At 49.8% G+C, this 25140-nt stretch overlaps 1 protein-coding gene across 2 annotated transcripts; it reads left to right on the top strand.

Annotated features, from left to right (window-relative positions):
* The first annotated feature begins 108 nt into the window (after positions 1-108).
* Ctsh (cathepsin H) lies at positions 109-15753 on the top strand. Of its 2 annotated transcripts, XM_005410376.2 has the most exons (12): positions 110-243; positions 3030-3061; positions 3653-3758; positions 4631-4701; positions 5249-5353; positions 7580-7666; positions 8534-8589; positions 9784-9865; positions 11363-11431; positions 12633-12739; positions 14530-14655; positions 15384-15753. In XM_005410376.2, exons 1-12 carry the CDS (start codon positions 153-155, stop codon positions 15457-15459), a joined length of 1008 nt encoding a protein of 335 aa, XP_005410433.1. In that variant the 5' UTR covers positions 110-152; the 3' UTR covers positions 15460-15753. The 2 variants fall into 2 exon arrangements, with proteins under 2 accessions (XP_013363141.1, XP_005410433.1); XM_013507687.1 differs by lacking the exons at positions 3653-3758; positions 4631-4701 and having other exon boundaries at positions 109-243.
* Positions 15754-25140: the final 9387 nt, after the last annotated feature.

Raw genomic sequence — 25140 nt, 5'->3', positions numbered from 1 at the left:
TCCAGGCCAAGAGGGATGTGGTCAACCCGGAGGCCGAGGCGGGGCTGTCAGGCTGGAGGGCGGGGGAGGGAGGGGTCAGCGCCGGCTGCCCCGCCCCAACCACCCCAGCCGCCCGGGGCGCCTCCCGGAGAGGCAGAGACGGAGCCGCCGCGATGAGGGCCGCGCTGTGTCTGCTCTGCGCCGGGGCCTGGCAGCTGGTGTCCTCGGGCCGAGCCGCCGCCGCGCTGAAGTTGAGCTCCTTAGGTACAGGCCCGGGGGACACGGGGTTCGGAGACTGGGTGGTCCTGAGGGACTCAGGGCGGCATGTTTCTTGCCCAGCGACTCCTGCAGCCCTCTGTCCCCGCTGGGGTGGCCCCTTGCAGAGCCATGGCCACCTCTTCCATTCCAGGCCGTGGGCCTGGGCGGGGGTCCCCGGTGTCGGACAGCGCTCGCAGCGGTCTGCCCTGAGGCTGGACGGGCGGGAGGTGCACCTAGGTCAGGTCGCCTGCGCCGCCGGCTTCCCCCGCCGTCCCCTCCTGTGCTGGGCCCGGTCTCAGCCCTAAAGGACCGCAGGCAAGAGGCACCCTGCACTGAAGAGAAGCCAAGGACCAACTTGGGATGGGACAGGCAAAGGTCACAGAGGCAGGTTCTTGTCCCATTCCTCCCGGATGCAGCCTGGCGAGCCTGGCCCTTGGGGAGCCCAGCGGTGCTTTGGTGAGGGCAGTGCAGAAAGCTGCCTGAACTCGCAGTTACTAGCAGACCTCCAGATTGGCAGCCCCAGGTCCTACCTCAGCTGCTGACTTTGGTGTTTTGGGGCAGCAGAAGCAGCCGCAGTCTGTGTGTGAATGGGTGAGCTCTGCTGTGTGGGTACCATAACATTATTTGTGGATACTGAAATGTAGTGATTTTCAGGTGCTACAAAATATCACTACTATTCCTGCCCTCAAGCAGTTAAAAATGTAGCAAGTTATTTAAGCTCCTGGGCAGGACAGGAGGAGGCCAGGCTGTGGCTTCTCAGCTCTGCTGTGGACCCTTCAAAAAGGCATTAGCAGCTGGGGTCAGAGAGGCAGGTTCTTGCATAATGAGCTCCATCCTGATGGGGCCAGCCTGGGGCTGTGAGGGGAGGCATGTGACCCAAGGATCCTGCTGGCCCGGCTTCCGGGTCCTCCCTTTTTCCTTCCTGAGAAGTAGCTCTGCCTGGGGTTTTCTCACTGGCCTGTTTCTTAGGAAATCCCAGAGCACAGACCCGGGTCCTGACCTCCGTCCGTCTGCACACTCTGGTCCTGATAGAGGTCTGCGCTCTCTGAAGCCCACCTGAAGGGCTTGGGATCCCCTGAAGCCCCACCTGGGACATGTGGGGAGAGAAGCGAGCAATTTCTTCCCAAGAAAACAGTCAGCACTCTACTTGCAGAGCAGGAAGAGAAACCAGAGCGCGCTACGGCAGCGAGCCGAGGAGGCAGTGTGCAGGGAGTCAGTTTCCAGACTCTGCTTCCCTTTATTCTAGGTTTTTAGTGCAAATCTTATTGAACTATTGTACAAAATGGCACAAATCATTACATACACACTCTAACCCTGCCAACCTGCTCCCCACCCAGAATTTTAAAAAGATAAAAAAGGCTGGGTGTGTAGCTCAGCACTCCCTCAGAATTGTTTTTTAAAAAGTCTGTTCTATGGTTTCTTCACCTGACAGCAACATTAACTGAGTCCTGTTTCCTCGGAACCTACTGCCGGTGGCCCTTCTGTGTGGTACAGGCACCTGGCCGGCTGTGTAGCTGTGCTCTGGCGCCATCTGCTCTTAAATTAGCAGTGTAGATTGGAAGTCATCAAACAAACAAGGGTGTTTTACAAAACAGATGGCTTCATCTTAGTGTTCTCCACCCCTGCCACTATGCAGATTTAGGGTTTATTGTCGCCTCCTGGAAGATGTAAAATCCTAGACTCTCTCTAATTATGTTCGTCTCCCAGACTTGTGGCTATGATTTTTCATTTTTATTCTTTTTTTTGTTTTGTTTTGTTTTGTTTTTTGGTTTTTGGTTTTTGTTTTTTCTCCGGTACCGGGAATCGAACTCACGACCTTGCGCTTGCCAGGCAGGTGCTTTTGCCACTGAGCTAAATCCCCAGCCCCTCATTTTTATTCTTGACAGTTCCAGGCTTTACTTCATATAAGCACAACCTTTTTCCCTCTGCTTACTTTCTATTTCTTTTCTGCCTCTGCTCTGCTTCCCTTTCCCACTTTTCCTTCCTCTTCACTTCATCAGCAAATCTAGCAACTTTGACCTGTTTAATGTCCCAAAGTGCAGGTTCTTTGTTCCTTAGTTCTAATGTCTTAAAAATGATTTTGTGAAACTCCTTTGAATATTGAGAAAAATCTGATGGTGCTCAGGAATCAGACCCTTAGCCCATCCATCCCCTTAAACTGCTTCTAAAGTGTCTGCTGGCTTTCCTTAGCCTTTTTCTCTTTCCTTTCAGTGTGCCAGGCACCTCTTTGCCTCAGCTGAGCACTGGGGATTTGACAGGTAGTGCAGTGTAGTTTGACACTGTTAACTTATTAAATGAAAAGTTTGCTTATCAATGACTGACGACTGTTGAGATTATAATATTTTGTACAAATAAAGAAGATATTTTTTAAGAGTATGCACTTGAATGAATTTTCACCATGGCAAGTACACTTGTAGAACCAGCACCCTGCTGAAGCAGAACATTTCCAGAAGTATTTTTTGTGTCCCCATTGAGGAAAACCCCATCCCAACTTCTGATGCCATAGCTAAAAAGTGTATTACTGGGGTTAGGGGGTACAGCATAGTGGCAGAAACATGCTCAGCATACTGGAGCCCTAGGTTCAGTTGCTGGCACCAAAAAAAAGATAGTTTTTCAGAATTAGTTTAGAGTACCAAAGCAAAAAGAATTTGAGTTAGCCTTAGATAACATCTTTGGTGTTTTAAATTTAGCCTAGTTTTCTAGAATGTAAATCAGCTCTAAACTGTCTTACTGGTTGGAAACTCTACCGTGAGGCACCCAGATCTAATTTTTTTTTTTTTTCCTTGTTACAGAGAAGTTTCAATTTAAGTCATGGATGGTGCAGGTCAGTGCCCAACTTCTTCTTTCTGAGGTTTTTTATTTTGAAAAGTTTCCTGTTGTACAAACAAACTGTACTAGATTTGAGACTCTAAAGAGGGATTTTCCAGTTTTGACCTACCAGAGGTCTTTCCTGGCTTCAAATTGGCCAAACACTAAGAAAGATACAGTTAAATAAAATTCATTCCAAACGGCGGCCCCAGACAGACGGATGCAGCCTTGGAATCCTTCCTGTTTCATATTCAGAGCACCTTGCCTCACGGCTGCAGAAGCATTACCGTGGGAACCTTTGAAGGTGGTCGTCTTCCCCATGGAGGTGGCTTGGCACCACATGGCTTCTGGGGACCCGCACAGGGCAGCTGTCTTCACAAGGCCTTGCTTTTGGGCAGCTGGCCATGGGTGCTGGAGGCCCAAAGTTGTTTGTGATGTCTTGATTTTATAGTGGGGACCCAGGGCAGCATCCCAGCTGCTGACACAGACTTGTCCTGAGCACCATGGCACCAAGGAAACTTCCATCTCTTCCCAGAAAACAAAGGACTTTTCCCCGAGGGCGCTGCATTCTGTTTCCTTGATCTGTTGCTGATGTGTTTTGTTTTAGCACCAGAAAGAATACAGTGTGAAGGAGTACCACCACAGGCAGCAGATTTTTGCCCAAAACTGGAAGAAGATCAATGCCCACAACAAGGGGAACCACACATTTAAAAGTACATGGGGCACCGCTCCTCCTGGCTGCCTGGGCAGGGGTGGGAGCAGTGCAGATCTGGAAAGAGGAGGGCTGCTTAAAACGTCTGGGTGTGGAGCAGAGGCCGGGACTCATGTGCCTGGCTGATGCTGGACTGTGGCTCTGTTGTTACAGTTCATGGGGTGCAAGCTTATAAAGGGGACAGTGCTGGGACCCCTCAGGGTGGCTGTGACGTGCACAGGAGGCTCTAGTGAAGCCTCTGCTCCTTTCCAGTGCACATGCTCCGTCCTGCGTCTGGATGGCTCTGAGCTGTGTCTCACACAGCCTCCAAGGGGGCCGCCTCTAGTCCAGCTCCATGCTGAGCTGGGGCTGAGGATCGAGAAGTGGTGGCAGTTTAGCTAAACTGGTACCAGGGGCAGTAGGAAGGAAGGGAGGCCAAAGTTCAAATGTCACTTCTGCCCAGTCCCAGTGTGTGTCTTGGGCACAGAGAGCATGGGCTGTCTGTCAGTGAAGGTGACACTGCTGCCCACCCCACCCCTAGCCACTGTAAAGAACAGATGTGGCCTGGAGAGGGCACCTGCACAGGTGTAGCAGTCCTTTACCTGGGCATCCCTCAGACACAGCAGCAGGGGGTCTGAAACACTGGGTGTCCAAACCCCACCCAGACCAGCTACATTGGGCATCCCTGGGTGCCTCTCTCAATCCCCAACATCTGTAGCATTGCAAAGCTCCCCAGGCAGCTCTGAAGTACAGGAAGTGCTTGCCTTGGTTTGTCAAACCAAATTACATTTAAAAATATAAGGAGCCAAATTGCAGGGGCTATAGTAGAACCTAGGTAAACACCAGATTTCGCTCAGTAATGTCTCTGCTTTTCTTACCCCTTCTCTTTTTCAGTGGCACTGAATCAATTTTCAGACATGAGTTTTGCTGAAATAAAACGCAAATATCTTTGGTCAGAGCCTCAGGTAGTTCACTGCAAACAGATCTGGATCTTTTCACTGAGACCTTTGGGATAACTCTGAGGGTTGTCCTGCTTCTAGTTAAAATCAGTCCTGTCCCCAGCCAGAGACGTGTGTCTCCATCTCTTCAGGGAAGCAAGAGAGCTGTCTCCCTGTGGCCTCCATCTGGGTCTTGGGCCTTAGTATTCTGAACCTCTGGCGTAGCTTACCAGATAAAACAGATGCCCAGTCAAAGTTGGATTTCAAATAAATAACATAATTTTTAGCCTACTTATGACACAAGATTTGAATCTCATTACCTGAAATTCAAATTTAATGAGAACGGTATTTCTATTGCTGAATCTGGCTACCCTTTTCTGAATCTTGCAGTCTGGGCTCTGAAGCATGCAGCTCTTGGGACCTGTAGTCCGAAGCGATAGTTTTGGTACCTGACCGTAGTCTTTCTCTTTCACTCTTAATGATTCCATTTTAATTACATGTCTTTTGACTAAAAAGCTGGGGAGGGAAGTTGTTTTAGTTTCTTTCCTGAAAATAATGTATTTGGTTGTTCCAGAATTGCTCAGCCACCAAAAGTAACTACTTTCGGGGTACTGGTCCCTACCCAACCTCTGTAGACTGGCGGAAAAAAGGAAAGTTTGTCTCCGCGGTGAAAAATCAGGTATGTGTGGAAGTTTCTAGCCTTTCCCTTCCAAATAGCCACACCGGCACAGGCCAGAACCCAAAAGAACCACAACAGCACTGCCTTGGCTCTGCCTTTCCCTCACCAGAGTTCCAGCTTTCTCCATCTGCTGGACCTGCTGGGTCTGTCAGGAGCTCACTGCTGCGTGAGCCCCTCTAGAGCATGAAAGGTGGCTCTTACGGGCCAGCACCAGCGCTGACTCCCTCCCCTCCTCCCCTGGCGGGGCCCCACACCCTGCGTTTATTTCTCTGTGACTTCTAGGTCTTCCCTGCAGATCCACTCTCCTGCCAGTCAGATACTGGATGCCAGGACCCCATGCTAGTGCCCATGACTTGCCTTCCCCTGTCCCCGTCCACTCCTCAGGCACCAGGCTGGAGCTGCATCTGCCACCTATTTCTCCTGGGTGGGTCCAGGCAGTCTGTGAGCTCAGCGAAATCTAGCAGTGCCCACAGGCGTGGGCCAGGCATGCTAGAGGTGGTCTCTCTGTGGGGTAGAGCGTCCATGCAGGGCAAAGGCGAGCAACACACACACACACACACACACACACACACACACACACTCCCTCCAAGTGGCTGTGCTGTAGCTCTCTTCAGTCTCAGGGCTACAAGGTTAAGTTTCTTTCTTGGACACACTTGACTTGTCACAGAAACTTTCCATGGTAAACATTTTTCACTTTTAAAAAGTCACGTGGTGCTGCTGCATGTCCTGCCAGACTCCCTGTGTTCTGGACCTGCCTTGTGCCCTCCCAGGAGTCCAGGCAGAGCTCCCCACAGCAGGAAGTGAGGGAGAAAGAAGGCACCTTTGTGTGAACCTGGATTGTAGAGCTTCTGAGAATGTCGGCACTGGGCCAGGGGAGATCCAACAAGTGTCCAAAGTCCTCCCATCAACAAATCCTGGACCACCAGACACAACCAAATAGGGTATCACTCTTGGAGGTGGAGGTGTGGGGCATGTCACTGGTCTACTGGGTGTATGGTGTCTCACTTTACAGAGGGAGATGTGAGAGTCCCAGAGGAGCAGCGGTGACAGGACCCCCTCCAGGGCTCAGCTCCAAGTACAGGTCCTGCTGTGCTGCCTACAGCCAGTGCAGTTCCCCCAACTGGCTGAGCCGCCTCTGAAGCTCAGCTCAGCTCAGCTCTGCCCTCCCTACCAAGGAGAGGATTTGAGAGGAAGAGACAAGGAGAAGCTGCTACAACAGCTCTTTCCAGGGAGACAAGCTGGGAGGACAGACATGGGCCGTGACATAGGCGGAGGGAAAGTTAAGAGACATTTTGTGAGTAGACTATGGAAAACAGGACAAGCAAGGAGACAGACAAAAAGGGACAAAGATGAGCCTGAAAGAAAAATCACAGCAGTGATGAACAATGTGGAACTCATTACTGGGAAGCTGCTTAAGTAACAGGCAATCTTCCTGTCTACAGAGGAGGAGGCTGGCCCTAGGCAGGCTGGTCTAGTGCCTGGCACCTGAACCTGTGCTGCCCTGGGAGCTGGGCTGCAGTGACTGAGGCAGGAGATCGTGGGAGGTGTGCAGAGGCAGGAGCCGGAGCCCAAGGTCAGGGGTGTCTGGTGGGCTCATCTAGGAGTCAGTCTAATATCTGGTCCTGGATGAAGGTCAAGGCTGAGGCTCAGAGTCTGAATAGAATGAGACTGGTCTTTGAGCCAGGCGTGGTGGTGCATGCCTGTAAACCCAGCACTCGGGAGGCTGAGGCAGGAGGTTCGTTGCAAGTTCGAGGCCAACCTGGGCTACAAAGTGAGCTCAAGTTCAGCCTAAACTGCATAGCGAGACCCTGTCTCAAAAAGACTAGAGGAAAAAAAAAAGAATGAGAATGGTGATAGAAAGGTCAGGGACGTTTCTAGAAACACCTTTGGTGATACATTCTGTTAGAAAATCAAACAGAAGAGGAGCCAGTAAAAGGTACAGGAGTAGGAAAGCCAGGAAGGAGACCACAGAGTGGGGTCAGGAGAGCCTGTCCTTTGCAGGCTGTGGGATTGGCCAACAGGAGGTACTTCCGGGAGCCCTTGGTGCCTTTCAGTCAGAAGTGCACCTCCTTGGGCCTGGGTTGTGACGTCGGTAATGCAGACAGGGACACCTGCCCCTCAGGGTGGATGGAGCCAGGCCTTAGAAACTGTCGAGGCCCTGGAGGGACCAGGAGCAGCACCCCTCATGGTGGCCAAGGACTGAGTTCTTCTCTCTTCGGCCTCTAGGGGGCCTGCGGCAGTTGCTGGACCTTTTCCACCACAGGGGCTCTGGAGTCAGCCGTGGCCATCGCTAGTGGGAAGATGCTGTCTCTGGTAAGTGGACCCCCTCAGGGTGTTGGCTGCAGCAGCTGTGCTGTCGCGCTGGCTATCCCAAGGCCTCGCGTATGCCAGGCAAGTGCTCTCCCACCCAGCTACAACCCCACCCTCACCCTGGAAAAAGACTTTTTCAGAGGCAACCCATGGGCTCACCTTTCTGGGTGGATCTTTTTTTTTTTTTCTTTTTCTCTTTTTGAGACAGCGTCTCCCTATGCAGTTCAGGCTGACCTGAGCTCACTTTGTAGCCTAGGCTAGTTTCAAACTCGCAAAATCCTCCTGTGTCAGCCTCCCAAGTGCTGGGATTATAGGCGTGCACCACCATGCCTGGCTTCTGCGTGGATCTTGTAGTCCTCAGGTTCCTCAGTTAGGCAACTGGGACCTTCACCAAGCAGGGGTTGAGACAGTAGAGCCCACTGGGAGGCAGCCCTGCAGGAGCTGTTCTCCTTCCCAAGCTACCTTGGTTGCCTTTCTTGGGGAAGAGCCAGGACCCCCAAGACTGAGGAGAAGAGCCTTGAGGAACTATGCTAGCCCCACCTCTGGGAGAAGAGGGCAGGGGAGGGCAGCCTGATGGGGTCCTGAGGGCCAGGGTCAAGGAGGAGTGGGCAGGGTCTTTGGGCAGGCCTGTCATCTCCTCCTGGCACATACCAGGAGCCCCTTTGATCCCTGCCATGTGTTCAGACCAAGCAGTGCCCACGCATGCCCTCCCACTGCCCCTGCAGCCTGCCAGCTGGCACCTTACAACACACACAGATATCCCAGCCCTGGGGAGCTCATCCTCTCGACCTTGACATGTTGCCAGTCAGGCCAAGCTCAGGGAGTTTGTGGCCTCAGGCATGCCCACTGGGTCTATGCTTCTTCCTGCAGGCAGAGCAGCAGCTGGTGGACTGTGCCCAGGGCTTCAACAATCACGGCTGCGAAGGGTATGTCCTTCCTACCACCAGCAGGGCCGGAAGCCCTTTTCCTCTTAATGGATGGATCACTGTCACATTCATAACCCACCCTGGCCTGGGAGGAGCCAGGCGGTCTCCCTCTTGTGGAGGGTCTCAGCCAGGCCTGTCTGGTCCTGATGTCCATGCCCTGCTCAGCACCTCACCAGCCAGCAGGGGCCCTTGGGGAGTATAAGAATCACTTCAGGGCATGTCACCTCTCCAGGTGAGAGAAGGGCTTGCCCTTGGCCTTTGGATGTGGTCTCTGTGGTACCAGCTGACCCAGCTCACTGGCCCTAAGAGGGACCTTTGCTAGAGGCGTGACATGTGCATGTGCCAGCCCATTCTGACAGTAGGGATTTCCTCTTATTCTCCACACGTGCTACGCTCTGAGACATTTCTGTAGGTGTGTTCTGCTCCTTGGCACACAACACATATAAAGCCAGGCCCTTGACTCAGCCTCAGTTCCCCTCCAGCCTCCTGTGCCCTTTCTGGTCCAGACCTGCCCTGGCTCTTCCTCCTCCAGCAGCAAACAGCACAGCTTTGCAGAGACCTGTGCTGGCACATGCAGGGACTCAGGAGCATCTGTTGCTACAGACCCACCGTCTTGCCCCACTCTCTTCCCACTGTGGGTATCCTTCCACTGGGCAGCTTTTGCAAAACACAAACCCTGCAGTCCCAGCATTGCTTTGCTCCTGTGAACCCAGGGCTGATGCCAAGCATGCTGTAGATCAGGTGGTGACACAGCTGTGGAGAGAACATGCGAGAGACAGCGGCAGTGGGTGTTTGTGCTCTGGGTGACTTCATGATGCTGGAACTAGAGCCTTACCTTAGCCCCACCACCCTGGACAAGGGCCTCAGCCCCTTGAGCCTCAGGAAGTAGGAGCAAATCCCACCTGGCACAGCAGGGGGAGGCAGCCTTAGTATTTGTGGAGTGCCTGCCTGGTGCAGGGCCCATTCTGCTGGCCACCTGAGAGACCCACAACAGGGCCTCCATGGCTCCTCTATGCCAGATCCATGCATGGCTCATCTGGCAAATAGGGAAACACAGCTGGCTGCTCCGAGACCCACAAGACCCAGCAGGCCAGGCCAGAGCAAACGGCGTTCATGCTCCACTCTCCACCCCTGGGACTACCTCTCCTTGCCAGCCTGGCCCAGGAGCTCATGTGTGCTGCCCCCTTTCCACAGGGGTCTACCCAGCCAGGCATTTGAGTACATCCTGTACAACAAGGGCATCATGGGTGAAGACACCTACCCCTACAAGGGCAAGGTAATCTATGAGCCTCACTGCCTCCTCTCCATTGCACCAGGGTGTCCAACAGGCTTCCCCTCATGCCCTGTGTCCCGTCCTGCTGGCACTCAGCTTCTGTCCTCTTGGCACCTCTAGAGATTGAACACAGGGCCTCATGCATGATAGGCTATTGTTCTACCGCTGAGTGACTCTTTCTTTCTTTCTTTTTCTGTCTCTTTCTTTTTCTTCTTTTTCTTTTGAGGTAGGGTCTCAGTATATAGTCCAGTAGCCAGCACACACCTGTAATCCCAGCACTTGGGAGGCTGAGGTAGGAGGATTGTGAGTTTGAGTCCAGCCTGGGCTACAAAGTGAATTCAACACCAGTCTGAACTGCTTAGTGAGACTCTGTCTCAAAAAGACAGAAAAGAAAAAATGTAGTAAACTGGCCTTGAACTCACATTGAGCCTCCTGCCTCAGCCTCCCTAGTGCTAGGATTACAGATGTGCATCACCACACTCGGCTCTTTATTTTGTTTTACAACAGCCTCCTAAATTGCCTGGGCTGGCCTTGATTTTCAGTCCTTCTGCCTCAGCCTTCCAAGTACGCACCGGGCCTGCTAGAATCACCTGCACTTGTTTTCGAAGCCTTTCCTTTGTCTTCTCTGCCCACCTGAGACCCTCTCCCATCAGAGGCCTCTGTCACCCTTGCTCCCTGGTCCCCTCCTCAGGACCTCTCACCCAGCCCAGTGTTTCCTCCTGGTCCCCTCTGGTCCATGTAAAGGACTGACACTGACTTGATACCCTCCCATACCCACGCCCAAGCTGCCCAAGTCCTTTGTCTTTCCCCCAAGCGTACAGCCCCTCCTGCACTGCCCTCCCAGTGAGAACAGCTCCAGCCCCCTCAGAACCAGTTAGCCTCCAGGTGCCCAGTCCAGACCACCCTGCTGGCCACCACAGGCCTTTGCACATAGCTCCCTTGGCCTGGCTCAGCCTTTGGCCTCCTTCATCTGTGACATGAGCTGGGCTTCTTTGGGACTCTGGCCTGCTCTACTCAGAGTCCTGAAGGCTCTGTAGAACCGTCCTCCATCCCCTCCTTGTCTCCATCCCATCCCCTCAGTGCTCAGACCTGGCCTCACACTGGTTCCCAAATACCAGGGCTGCCCTCCCTCCAGTCCTGTGACTCCTGCACCTGCCCAGGTCAGTGCTGCTGTCTGGGCTGAGGGTCCTGCCTCCCTGCCACACAGGCTTGCTGCTTCATTTCTGTCAGTCTCTTCCCAGGGCTCCCACCAAGCCTGGTGCGTACCAGGCTGTCCCCTGCTCCAGACTCCCAGCCCTGTAGTTAAAGGGTACCTCAGATTCTGTCTGGAATGACCTGTCACTGAGGCCGGGTACACAAAGTTTCCACTTAGTACATGCTAGTCAATGGCGTGGGGACTAAATCCCTGTCTTGGGTGGGGGTCCCTGACCTGTGTCCCTGACCTGTGTCCCTGACCTGTATCCCTGACCTGTATCCTACGGCCTTTGCTGCACTGAACAGGATGGTCGCTGCAGGTTCCAGCCCCAGAAGGCCATTGCATTTGTCAAGGACGTTGTGAACATCACACTCGTAAGTGCTGAGTCCTTCTCTGGGCTGGGGCAGGGGGTGTGTTGTGATGGGGAGACCCTGGAGCAGGGCCCAGGAGGCAGAAGGCCGTGACTAAGGAGCCAGGGTTCCCGCTAACTCACTTGCCATGATGGAAGCAGGGAAAAGTGAGAGGGAATCCTGCTGGCAGGAGACGCTGGCTCTGCACGCCCAGTCTGTTCCCGTCTGCATTCATGTTGTCATCTATGAAATACAAGCCACAGTCCCCATGCTAAGAAGAGAGCATCAGCCTGCACGTGACTACGTCTAAGACAGGGTGTGTGAGTGCTGGTCAGGAAGAGCTGGGTCCTGCCGCAGTCACAGACAACCCAGATCTGGAGGGCTCTCAACAAAAGGCCATCTCAGCCTGTAGCTGCCCATGAGCTGGGCAGGGCTGGTTCTGTTCTGTGCCATTGGCCTTGCTCTAGAGCCCAGGTTGGGGGAAAGGGTGGTCAATTCAAGAAAGACCTGCATAGTCACACCTCACCTCAGGCGTTTGGGGGATGCAGTTGTTCCTGCATTTTGACAAGAGACCAGGCTTGAGTGTGTCTGAGTGGCCTTCATGACTGCAGTGTGAGAGCAGTGGGGAGGGAGGGAGAGTACTCCTCCACAGATGTGTGCAGGTGTGTCGTGTGCCAAGGAGGGGGTTGGGGACTTTAGGAACATACCTGCAGGTCACAAACACGCCATCTCTCTGTAGACAGCACTGCCTTTTAATTGCAGCCTGTGAGGGTACTTGGCAGCAATAACAGGTTAAGTTTATGGGGTGCTTACAGGAGTGAACCAGCCACTCTTGCAGATTAAAATAACCCTAGGAAGTGAGCGCGGTTATGATCTTCTTTTTTTTTTTTTTTTTTTTTTCTGATCTTCATTTTATAGGCAGGAAACAGGCTCAGGGACTTAAGCAATGTGCCCAGGGGCGTGAAGTTAGGATGTGGAGGATGGAGTGGAACTGCGATCTTGTCATTGCAGAACTAGGGCTTGTTGCTCAACAAAAGGCGGCCCACACCCTCTAATAGCAAACCAGTGCCCGGCTGGTCAGGCAAGGACAGCCCCCTGCAGTGTCTTAGGCTCTTGCTTAATCCCTGTCTTCTACACTGCCCTAGACCTCTGCCTGGGCCGTGGGCCATGCCAGATTTTGAAAGTGTGATGGGAGGTGACAGAGGCTCTGTGTGTTGTTTCACAGAATGATGAAGAGGCGATGGTGGAGGCAGTGGCCCTGTACAACCCTGTGAGCTTTGCCTTCGAGGTGACCGAAGACTTTATGTCATATAAAAGTGGAATCTACTCCAGGTGAGCAGTCCCAGGGGCAGCAGTGGGCGGGAGGGCTGGCTGGCCCAACACTAGCACCAGGGCTGTGGGCTCTGCCCACTCCCAGCCAGACCATTCTTGGTACCTGCTGCGTTGGGCAGTCCATATGTCCTTCAGTTCTTCCTCACATGACCCTGGCGCTGGGTACCCATCTCCACCCAAGAACAGGAGAGAGGTCCGGAGGCTGCCCAGCCTCAGTTACACAGGGGGCTGGGGATTTAGCTCAGTGGCACAGCGCCTACCTGGCAAGCACAAGGTTGTGAGTTCGATTCCCGGTACGGGGGTGGGGGGGCGAGAAGAAAAACAGCCTCAGCCACACAGATAGTGTTGCCCATTTGGACTCATGTTCAGATCTCCAAAGATGGAAAGCGGGGAAGAGAAGCAGCCGCTCCCAAACACCTGATTCCTGTACTGGAGAATCCCCCAAAGGGTTCTTTAGGAGAAACCAAAGCTGCTAGCTTTGGCTTGGTTGTTTTGCAATGCTGGGGTCTGACTCAGTGCCTCATATATGCCAGCCAAGCACAAAGCCCCTAAGCCACAGCCAGCCTCCTCAGGGTCTGTAATGCAGGTTTTCTCAACCAGGCATGATAGTGAACACCTATGATCCCAACACTCAGGAGGCTGAGGCAGGAAGAATGCCGTGAGTTCAAGGTTAGCATGAACTACATAGCAAGACCGTATCTCCAAAAATCAAAAACCAAAGCAAACACAAAAAAAACAGAGTATCTCTTTCCTGTGCCCCTTAGCTGCTCCCCCTGCTCCCCAGCATTCCTCCATGGTCTCCTTGCTTTCTAGCACCCCGTGTCAAGATAGTGCTCTCCCAGGTAGGGGCTCAGCCTGCTGCCCAGGTCTCAGATGCTCCCTGGCTGCTTGCTGAGAGCTTCCAAAGCTGCCCAGGCCTCTGCTACCTCAGCTTGCGCACCCCCGCCCCCTTCACCATATTCCTGTGCCTGCTAAGGGTCCCCCTTCAGGCTGCTATGCACAGCCTCCTCCCTTGGCCAACCTTTCCTCCTCCCTGTGTGCTACCCTTGCACTCTCCTCTGACTCCCTGCTTGTCCTCAGCACCCTTCCCAGCAGTGGGCAGCCAAAGCCACCTCCAGATGCATGCCTCCAGCCACAGCACCCTTCAAAACCTGGGGCCAGCCAGACTGGGGACCCTCCCTGTTCCCTCCAGTCCCACCCTGCAGCCTGCACCCCAGCTGCATGAAAGAGTCTGTGGTCTCGTGGTGTCCCCTGCCCCCACCCCACTGGGTTGGGACTCCCACTGCCCAGCCTCCATCCTGCTGCACAGAGGCTGTACTTTTTCCATCAGTTCACTGCCAAGCCTTCCAAGGACAGGAAAGAGCTGTCTGCTGAACACCCCTGGCACCTTGCCTATGCCAAACCCAGATCATCACCTGTGACCCCTGCAGCGTGTCCTCCTGATTTCCTGAGCTTTCCTCAGGGAGACTAGTTCACGGCCCCCTATGGAGAGCCCACATATGTGCCATAAATACAAGGTGACCTTTACAGTGAACACAGGGGCAGCATGGTGGTGTGGACACTGTAGCCTGCAGGTGTGCAGCAGAAGGTGCCCCAGTGTAGGGAGACCAGAGGTGTCCAGCACCACAGAAACTCCCCATGCCAGCAGGGGTCCGAAAGTACCAAGAACAAAAGGGGTAGCCCTTCACCCGCCCCCCCATGTGCCACACCCCATGGGGACACATGGCTCCAAGTCCTCCATGGCTGGATGTTTTCTCCATCCTATATTATTAACATCTTTTTATTTCCAGTGCTTCCTGTCATAAAACTCCAGATAAAGTGAACCATGCAGTACTGGCTGTTGGGTATGGAGTAAACAATGGTGTACCCTACTGGATTGTGAAAAACTCCTGGGGCACAAAGTGGGGAAATGATGGGTAAGCAGTTCAAGTCCCTTGCTGAGCTGGGGGTTGCTGCCAGGGCATGGTGGCCAGGGGGCCATTCCTGCATCTGACTATGGCTTCCAGGAGGAGCTGGTCAGAAGAGGGGAGCCTGACCATGCACCCTCCACCCAGAGAGAAGCCTAGGTCCTTCCAGGGAACAGGAGGCCAGCTGGCTCAGGAGAATGTATAGCCACTGCTGGGAAACTGCTCAGCACTGAGAACCCTGCTGGAACTGAGTTGGTCTAGCAAGGTTCTGATGCTGAGAAATCAAGCAATACATGTGTTCCTGACCACTCAGCTCCTCCTCTGGGAACAAAAGGCTAGAATGAGGAGACTGAGTGTATACATGTATTCATGTGACTGTGGGGCTCCTCTCAGACTCTGTACCCTCATCTGAAAAGGAAAGTGTTACTGTCACTAGGGAGTCCTACTCATGATTAAGTGGCTATATTAGGGCTTAGACAGGGATCAGGAAGGGAGCTTCAGACAATCCTGGAGTTGTATATGGATAGAATAAGAAAATGAGCCAATTTGGTAGCCAAGAAGGAGGAATAAATTACCCACTAAATCACGTATTTCCTGATGATAAATTAAGCCCAATGTTACTGTTCCATGAATAAATTTGGAGGCCCCCAACCCCTGGAGTCAGGTTCCGGTGGGCACCAAAACATTCTAGGAAGTTCTGTAGTGAAAACAGCAACACCAGACTCCTCTCTGCTCAGGTACTTCCTCATCGAGCGTGGGAAGAACATGTGTGGCCTGGCTGCCTGTGCCTCCTACCCCATCCCTCAGGTATGAGCTGGGGTGCCAGCGGTGACTGGCTGGTGGACAGCAGCTGGCCTCCTGCCTTGGAGGACAGGTGGGGATGTCTACCCAGGAGCCCCTTGCTTTCCACCTTCACTCCTGTGCCAAGGAGGGGGAGTCCCTGCACCACAGACATATCACCAGCCATGTGCCTTACCTGTGGTTTTCAACGCAGTCAACCCCAGTGGACAGAGAATACTCTCCAGAGGAGCCATTCCACATGTGCATACTGCTCCAGTGACTACGTTTTCTATGTTTTGTTCAATAAATGTTCAGGACCAGACACAACTTGGACTGGAGGAGGCATCGAGGGTTGGGTGGGAGCTGTGGGTACCAGATGCTGGAACAGGGCTGACTGCCCAGACCTGAGTGGGAGGGAAGAGGAGACATGCTAGGGTCTGGTCACACCATGACAGTCCCGAAAGCCCGCGCCTCTCCACATGGCCTCCCGTCTCTGCTTCCTACTCCTCTGCAGACTGCACCCTGTACTTGCCTCTGTATTCCTCCTCCCTAACCACGCTGTTTTGAGAGCACCAGCATGGTCTGTCACCTCCACATCAGCCCTCCCTGCTCCTTCCCAGGAGGTGACCTGCAGGCTCTGAGTTCCAGGACGTGTCCATGCAACAGCTATGCCTCTTTTTAAAAGTACTTTCGCTAGGGGCTGGGGATTTAGCTCAGCGGCACAGCACCTGCCTGGCAAGCGCAAGGTCATGAGTTCAATTCTTGGTACGGGGCGGGGGAGGGGGGAGGTAATACTTTTGCTACTGTCTAAAAGTACTTCTTTTCTGAGTTTTATTGAAAGGCTCTGACTGCATATGATAACCACACACTTCCTGAGCTCTTCCATGAGTCCTAAACTGGATGAAGATGGAGCCGGAGCAGTACACTGTAACCAGCACTGTTGGTGCCCTTGGGGCACCGGCAGCATCTGCCCTGGATGGCTCCTTTTCCATTGCTGACAATGACAATTAAGACAGGTCACAGACTACCTTAATAACAAAAAGTGTTGTTATTTGGGCTTCCTGGAGAGGTAAAAGCTTGAAAACATTCTGGGGGGAAAAACATTCATGACAAAGGTTAGAAAACACAAATGTGGCTTTTTTTGGTTTTTGGCGACGGGGTGGGGGGGTGGTGTTGGTTTCCGGTATAGGGAACCGAACTCACAACCTTGCACTTGCCAGGCAGGCGCTGTGCAGCTGAGCTAAATCCCCAGCCCAAGTGTGGTTTAATTTGTGAAGGAATTCTAATATCTTAAGACACCCCAAGTACACATGAAGACAAAATTATCTTAGCTGGGCATGGTGCATATACCTGTAATCCCAGCACTTGAGAGCCCAAGGCAGCAGGACTGAGATCCTGTCAAAAAACAAAGGAATCAGCTGGGCATGGTAGTGCATGCCTGTACTGCCAACACTCAGGAGACTGAGGCAGGAGGATCACCGAGCGTTCAAGGCCAGACTGGACTACGTAGTTCAAAGCTAGCCTGAACAACACAGTAAGACCCTGTCTCAAAACACCAAAAAAAAAAAAAAAAAAAAAGCAATCATCTTCATAGATTTTATAGTAGTTGGATGAAATTCTATTCTGGAGCTTTAAAAACTAACATGAAGTGAAAGCATATCTCCTTTATATTGGAAGAATTCCCAAATCACACTGTCAGCAATGGAGAAGGAGCCATCCAGGGCAGATACTGCCGGTGCCCCAAGGGCACCAACAGTGCTGGTTACAGTGCTGCTCCGGCTCCATCTTCATCCAGTTTAGGACTCATGGAAGAGCTCTGAAAGTGTCTGGTTATCATATGCAGCCAGAACCTTTCAATAAAACTCTGAAAAAAAGTATTTTTAAAAAGTAGCAATAAAACCAGTAGCTAGGAACAGTTATCAAAGGGTGGAGAGATGAATCTTAAGCAAAGAAAATGACTGAATTACAAGAAACTATAAACACAAATTGAGAGGCAACTCTCATTCTTGAATGGAAAGATTAACATAAATTAATTCTTAACAAAAATAAAAATACAGGTTTGGGCAAGGGGTGGTGGCACACACCTGTAATCCTAGCACTGGGAGGCTGAGGCAGAAAGACTGCTGTGAGTTTGAGGCCAATGTGGAACTATATGGCACATAATGAATTCAAGGCCAGCTGGAACTACATGGCAAGATGCTGTCTCAATAAACAATAAAAAAAGCCCTCCCTTTCATCCATTTACCAAACACTGAAAAGTTAGCTGTGTGCAAGTCCGTGCCAGTGTCAGGCACAGGGACAGGCAAGAGCGCTGTTGGCATGACTGTTACAAACAGGTAAAATGGCCCAGGCCTTGGGCCACTTGAACATAGCGACAAAGTGACATCTATCTGAAAAAATAAATCCAAATGCACTTGAACCCCAAAGATCCAGAGAAGACCTGGTACAAAGCAGGTGCTGCCTACCTGGTCTCCATTACCACCTCTTGACACCCTAACGACAAGCCCTGTGCTGGCTTCTAAGGATGTGAGGGCCATGGTATAAAGAGCCCTTTCCAGTGTTTGTCGTGGCCCAGGAAGTTTATATTTGTAATCCCATGAAAAGTTATTGGAATCCTAGTGGGTTAATTCCAATGTACCACTTCCAGGGCAATCCTTGGCAAGAATAAAGGCACTGAGGCATATCCGTAGTTATGGGGAGCCCAGGGGTCCTACGTCCAGCCACAGTGATGGCCATCCAGAGCAAAAGCCTCAACCCAAGGCTGAAGCCAGGTTTTATTCTTCATGAAGAACAGAGTGGCTTGAGGATGAGTGACTGTGAGAACCTTGGGAAGCAGGTGAGTGCCACGAGCTGGGCTAGGTAGGAGGCGTGAAATCCCCTCTGCAAATGCAGAGAGAAGGATACGCAGAAAGAGTAATCTGTATAACACAACTGAGATAGTACCTGATGTTTTGGGGTTGGTGCTTTAGTTCTGATGTATAATCTTATAAGCCCAGGAAGTCATAGCTTCTATCCCCAGGCTTGATCCCAGCCAACAGTGACAGCGTGGAGCACTGGCTCACACATCCCGCCTCATCTTGGCTCACTTGTGGAAACAACGGGGGCCTGGGGAAACACGCCTGCCATCTTCAACGATTACCATCAGCACCTGAGCTACACTGATATGTATTACCTAAAGCCAACTGATGGGATAAGGAAAAGGTCCTAACCAGCTCTGTACATATCAATACATGGAAATGGGGTCAGCCTCAGCCAAAATGGAGACAATTGCTCCTTCTTTAAGGAGAATCGCCTAGGTGGTCCTCCACACCATGGGACACATCTTTGGCACCAAGGAGCTACCTCCCACTCGGGGCAGAGGGGCAATGAAGTTTAGGGGGAGGTGAAGTTAAAGTTCAAATGTTAAAAACAGAACACATCACATGGAAACTACAGACCAATGTCCCTTATTGTGGCTTAACTCTAAAATGTCCCCAAAAGTCTTATGCTCAGTGGTAGAACTCCTGGAAGGTGATAGGACTGTGGAGACACTACATGTATCAATGGGTTAGTCTATTAAGGAGTTCACAAATGCGCAGTTAGGAGGTGGGGCCTGGCTGGAGGAGGTGGGGCCTGGCTGGAGGAGGTGGGTCACTGGGGTGTATCTCTCTTTGTGACTCTTCCTGTTCTGTTTCCTGGCTGGCATGAATGGAGTAGCTTTCCTCTGCCAGCCCCTTCCACCACCCTGTTTCTGACTTTCAGTCAGCTGACCATGGACTGAAACCCTCTGAAACTGTAAGCCAAATCAAACCTCTCCTCAAATTGTGAATGTCAGGTATTTTGTTCCACCAATGAGAAAGCTGACTTATATACTAATTAATATAGATATGAGAATCATCAATGAAATACCATCAAAGTAAATCCAGCATAATATAAAAAGGATTATACAGCCAGGTGTGGTGAAGCATGCCTGTAATCCTAGTACTCGGGAGGCTGAGGCAGGAGGATCACTGGGAGTTTGAGATCAGCCTGGACTACAAAATGAGCTCAAGTCCAACTTGAACTGCATAGCAAGACCCTGTCTCAAAAAGACACACACACACACACACACACACACACACACACAAAAGATTATTCATAAGGACCAAGTGGGGTTTATCCCAGGAATAAAATGTTGGTTTGACATAGGAAAATCAATGTAATATATCAAATTTGTAATAAAGGATGAAACTCCAGGATTGTCTCAACAGATGCAAAGAAAGCACTTGAGAAAAATCCAATACCTGGGCTGGGGGAGTAACTCAGAGGTAAAGCACTTGCCTAGCATACTCAAGGCCAGATCTCCATTTCTAGCACTAAGGAGGGACAGGAAGATCTAATACCCTTTCATAACTGAAAAACTCAAAATCCAAAAAACAACTCAGCTAGGGGCTGGGGATTTAGCTCAGCGGCAAAAGCGCCTGCCTTGCAAGCGCAAGGTCGTGAGTTCGGTTCCCGGTACCGGAGAAAAACCAAAAAAAAAAAAAAAAACAAAAACAAAAAAAACAACTCATCTAGACAGAAAGAGCATGGGCAAGGGCAAGTGTAAAAACCTGCATCTAACATACTTAGTAGTGAAAGGCTGAAAGCATTTCCTCTTAAAGCAGGAATAAGACAAGGATGTCTGTTCTCACCACTGCTATCCAACACTACTTACAGGCACTGTTGCCAAGAAAAAGGAACATAGGGCATCCAGACCAGAAGAAGTAAAGCTGTCTCTATTTTCAGATAGGATGTGTGTGTAGATTTAAAGAATACACACACATTAGGGCTGATAATAAGAAAATAAATTAGATTTCGCTAAAGTGTAAGACCTGTGGACGAAAGTGACAAGACAATCCACAGAATGAGAAAATGTTTTCAAGCTATTTATGTGATAGGGACCTAGTACTGGGAATGCGCAAACAACTCTTCCATTTTAACAAGACTAATGGGGAGGCAGATGTTGCTCAGTGGTAGAGCATAGCCTAGCATGAGCAAGGCCCCCTACTCAATCCCCAGACTACAAAAAGAGAAAGGAGGGAGGAGGGGATAAGACAGTTTTGGTGACACCTGGCACCTACTAGACAAAGTCTCTGAAATTCCTCCCCAGTCTTGCCATTTCTATAGATCAGTGCCTAGCCTGCCACAGACTGTAGCAGCCAAAATCATGATTTATGAAACCTGGCTATATGTTACTACCTATGTTGAAATCATGCAAACAAGAAGTCAAAATTATTCAGGAAAACTGTAATATGCATGGTGTTTTTCTTTTTTTTTTTTTTTTTGGTATCAGGAATCGAATTCATGACCTCAGGCTTGCCAGGCAAGCGCTTATGCCGCTGAGCTATAGCCCTGGCCCCAACCATAAGTAATAGCCAATCAAGAAACTAAAGGCCAGAATGACCTTGTACTTGCAAGGAAATTAATTTGAAACCTATGACATTTAAAGGTGCTCCCTCCAGCGGCCTTCAGAGTATCTGCATTTCAGTGAGTACTCCTTTAAACAGATTTAAAGGATATTTGTATAAGAGCAAATGCTCTTTTTTTCTTTTTCTTTTTTTGGTACCAAGAATCGAACTCACGACCTCAGGCTTGCCAGGCACGCGCTTGTGCCACTGAGCTATATCCCTGGCCCAAGGATATTTGTATATATCTAACCAAAATCTGTGTGCATCACTGGAGATTCAACCCAGGGCCTTTAAACTTATGTACATACCAAGACCTATTTTATTTTCCAGACAGGGTCTCATTGAGTCCAACTGGCCGGGGTAGGCTGTAACTTGTGATCCTCCTCCCTCAGCCTCCCAGAGTGCTGGAATTACAAGTGTGCCCTACTGCACCTAGCTGATTAACCAGTATCTTCCTGGGGCACCCTGCTGCTCCTCCCACCCCAATTTCTGGCAAGAACAGGTCTTTCAATGGCAAAACAGTCAAACTTTTCATTGGAATTCCACCTATGGTAAAGTCAAGCTAGCTTCAAAATGCTCTGACCCGCCTCTGAATAGTTTGTCCTCTGCCTTATTACCATAAAACTCTAGGACAGATCCTTGGTTAGCTTTGCACACATGACAACATTAAGGAGGATCTGTATTAAAGCTTCACTTGGGGCTGGAGATTTAGCTCAGCGGCAAAAGCGCCTGCCTGGCAAGCGCAAGGTCGTGAGTTCGGTTCCCGGTACCAGAGAAAAACAAAAAAAAAAAAAAAAAAAAAAAAGCTTCACTTATCCTAATGATGCATGGATGAAATAGGACCTCCAAATAATAAAGGAAATAGAACTCCCAACCTGCTAGATGTGTGATATGCCAAGTTCATGTTTTCTAAAATCAAAGAATGAATTCTAGGAGCAATGGAGGGTAACAGTAGGAAGTATCAAGAAAGAGAACTTCTAAGAGGGCCAGAAGAGGGTCCTGAGTGGGTAGCCCTGGGAACTCTACTTCTCAAGGGAGTTTTAAACAGCAAAGCCATGAGGTGAGCCAGGTATGTCATGGGACAAAACTATTCAACATAACAAGTATAGTGCCTTAGATAACATTGATCCAATGGGAAATCACAAGGTGGGTGTGAGGTGAATTAAAGCTATGGTCAACCAGTAAGATTACAAGTATAATCACTTAGGTAATCCTGATTAAATGGGGATCAAAAGGGGAACCAAGTTATGCAGCTTGGGAACATGGACCAAACAATGACTTTGGGGGGGGAGAGGGGGGTTGGTTGCACACCCAAGGTGAGTGATGCCCATTTAAAATATCAATCACTATAGTTTATCATTAGAGGAACTACGTGGGTGTAGTCATTGCTCTATCCTGAGGGTTGACTATCCATTAAGGAATGTGCCTCCAGCTAAAGCTGTCCTCTGCACTGAACTTTTGAGGGGCCTGCCCTGTCTGCCTGCCTATATTTCTAAATAATTTAGCTGTCTGCACCACCTGGACCCCATTCTGTGAGTTGCCCTGGATCCCAATACTCGTTTTTTTGATTACCTTCTCCCTGGACAATGATCAGCATAGAATTTGATATTTTAAACTCAAACATGAATTTACCCACATCATTTTCACTGAGCTTACTGCACACACACCTTTTTTTTTTGTTTTGTTTTTCTCCGGTACCGGGAACCGAACTCACGACCTTGCGCTTGCCAGGCAGGCGCTTTGCCGCTGAGCTAAATCCCCAGTCCCCATAGTTTATTTCTTTTTTTTTTTTTTTGCACACACATCTTTTATACAAAATACTTAGTATCTTTATTCAGCTTGACCTTGCTAGTAATATTCCAGGCAGCTAAGGTAGAAATACATTAGGCACTTAAGGCTGGTTTCTTGAGGGAGTCAGTGCAAACATGAGAATCCATCAGGACTGTGGCTAGAGGTGTATTTTAAGATTAAGTCACAATGGCTAGGTTTACGTACTTCCCTAAGGGATGACTGAAGATTTGCGATAATTGGTATTGCCCTTTTGAGATTTCCCATTATCTTAGGAGTGGGCCATCCTCTCCCATCTACCAAGACCAAGACCACTAAGACTGCTAAGACTAAAGACAAGGCCAAGACTATAGATTATCAACCAAGGTTAATGTTGCCACTCATGTTCCCTTGCTACCGTTAGATCAGCATTCCCTAAGCAGACTATACTTGCAACCTTACTGATGATCCTAATGTTGACCCATGTTGTACCCGCCTCATGATTTTGCTATATAAAAGTTCCTTTGAGAAGTGTGCTGGTGGGCAACCCGTTTGGGACTCCTCCTGTCTCTCAGGAGCTATTCCTTTCCTCCAATAAATTTTCCTACTTGCAACCGCTATTGTTCCTTAGAATTCTTCAACTTCAGCAAACACAAACTATTTGATGTCTAGCATTTCCCCTGTTATCAGTAAACTTTGACACATTATTCTAGCTCTGTCAATGTTTTTGAAGGATGTCTGGTTTTTTAAAAAGTATTTCACCTTTTTGCCAGGGATGTAATTCAGTGGCACAAATGCCTGCCTGGCACGTGCAAGGTCCTGTTTGATTCCCAGCACCAAAAAAAAAAATTTAAAAATTAAAAAAAAGTATTTTACCTTTTTAACATTAATGCTCTATAGATACTAAGCTGTTTGAATTGAAATGAATTTTTTACGTTTTAATAAGTGGTTTTGTCGCAAGAGTTCTTTTGCTCACTTTGGGTGAAATCAAGAAAATGGCACATCACTGGACAAGCTTGAAGAGGTTCCCCTAGAGGATGGGGACCTTAAATCACCACCACCACCCACGTTTGTCAGTCTCCACAGAAAAAAAATTTCAATTCAGGACATCAGTGAAAGGTGCATGAGATTTACTAGGCAGAGTTAAAAAGAGAAGCAGGGAAGAGATTTTAGCTGGAGGAGCTAAAGGAGGCACAAGCCTGATACTCACACTGGGTCCTAACAGAAGATCAGGACTAGCTTATAATTATGGCATCATTCAGGTGTAAAGGGTCTGGTAATTTTTCACTGGGCCCTGAATGTTATTTTGGGGGAACCTCTCCTCCATGTTTTAGGGGACTTCCTCCTATAGGATTTGCTTCAGTAGCCATTCTCACCCTTGGAAGTCCCCTTGCTCTTAAAGCACACCTGCTCCTTGCAATACACTTGAGAGGTGGTAAAAGGAGGGTGCATTCCATATACTACCAGCAAGGGAGGAGGGGCAAGTCTTCCCTGTAATGGATAGAGGTCATGAAGAAAAGGCAGTCTGAAAATCCTTGAGTGTCCCTGTCCTATTTCAGTTATGCCTGAGGCTCACTAGGATTTCTTAAATTTTTACACCTGAGACTCTTTCTTCAGTCCTGCAAAGTTGCTACCAATCCCCATTTTCAACTATAACTATCCTACAAACACTATCAACTAGGTTTGCCACTGTTATGTCCTCTCTCTCTTCTGCTTTGCATGCCCCTCAATATGCAGGTTTCTCCTTGCCCTACTGAAAGTAATTTTCCAGTTTACTTTTTTTCCTCTTTAGTTTTATCTGACTTGTGCTTTCCTTTTAAAAAAAAAAAGAGTACTTGTCAAACTGGGCATGGTGGCACATGGCTATAATCCCAGCACTAGGGAGGCTGAGGCAGGAGGATCACCATGAGTTTGAGGCCAGCTTGTACTACATAATGAGACCCTGTCTCAAAAGAAGTACTTGTCACTTATTAAATGGTATCTAAGAGCCTGTATCAGTGTTGGGGAAGCCATATCACTGGGTCCCACAGCTGGTCATTATCACTAAAATCTCCACAAGATTTGCCATTACTGGCCTATATCCTGAGTGTCTCAGTTCTGATTTTTTTTTTCCTTTTTGTTTTTTTGTTTGTTTTTTTTTTCCTGGTACCGGGAATCAAATGCACGACCTTGCGCTTGCCAGGCAGGCACTGTGCCACTGACCTAAATCCCCAGCCCTTTCCTTCCTTCTCATGTAGTATTTTCTCATATAACTAGCTATTTGCTGAAAATTTACAAGTTTGAAGAATTACACTTGGTTGATCTGTATCCCTAGGGTACACAACCTTTTAAAGGGTTAACTTCTAGGCAAGCCTCACACTCCCATTTGTATCCTCTAGCCAAGAGAAAACCAAAGAACCACTTTGCCCACCACTATTCAGCAGCTTAGATCAAAGTAAATATTTGCAAGATAAAAGCAGCAGTAGCTGGGGGGTGGGAGGTCACCCAGGCCAGTAACCCCAGCACTCTGAAGGCTTGAGGGAGGATCATTGCTTTTGGA

Source organism: Chinchilla lanigera, unplaced genomic scaffold (genome assembly GCF_000276665.1).
Source record: "Chinchilla lanigera isolate Chin_1 unplaced genomic scaffold, ChiLan1.0 scaffold00132, whole genome shotgun sequence".
Taxonomy (NCBI): domain Eukaryota; kingdom Metazoa; phylum Chordata; class Mammalia; order Rodentia; family Chinchillidae; genus Chinchilla; species Chinchilla lanigera.
The sequence above is the reverse complement of the archived record's forward strand: the minus strand, read 5'-3'. Positions and strand labels throughout refer to the sequence as shown.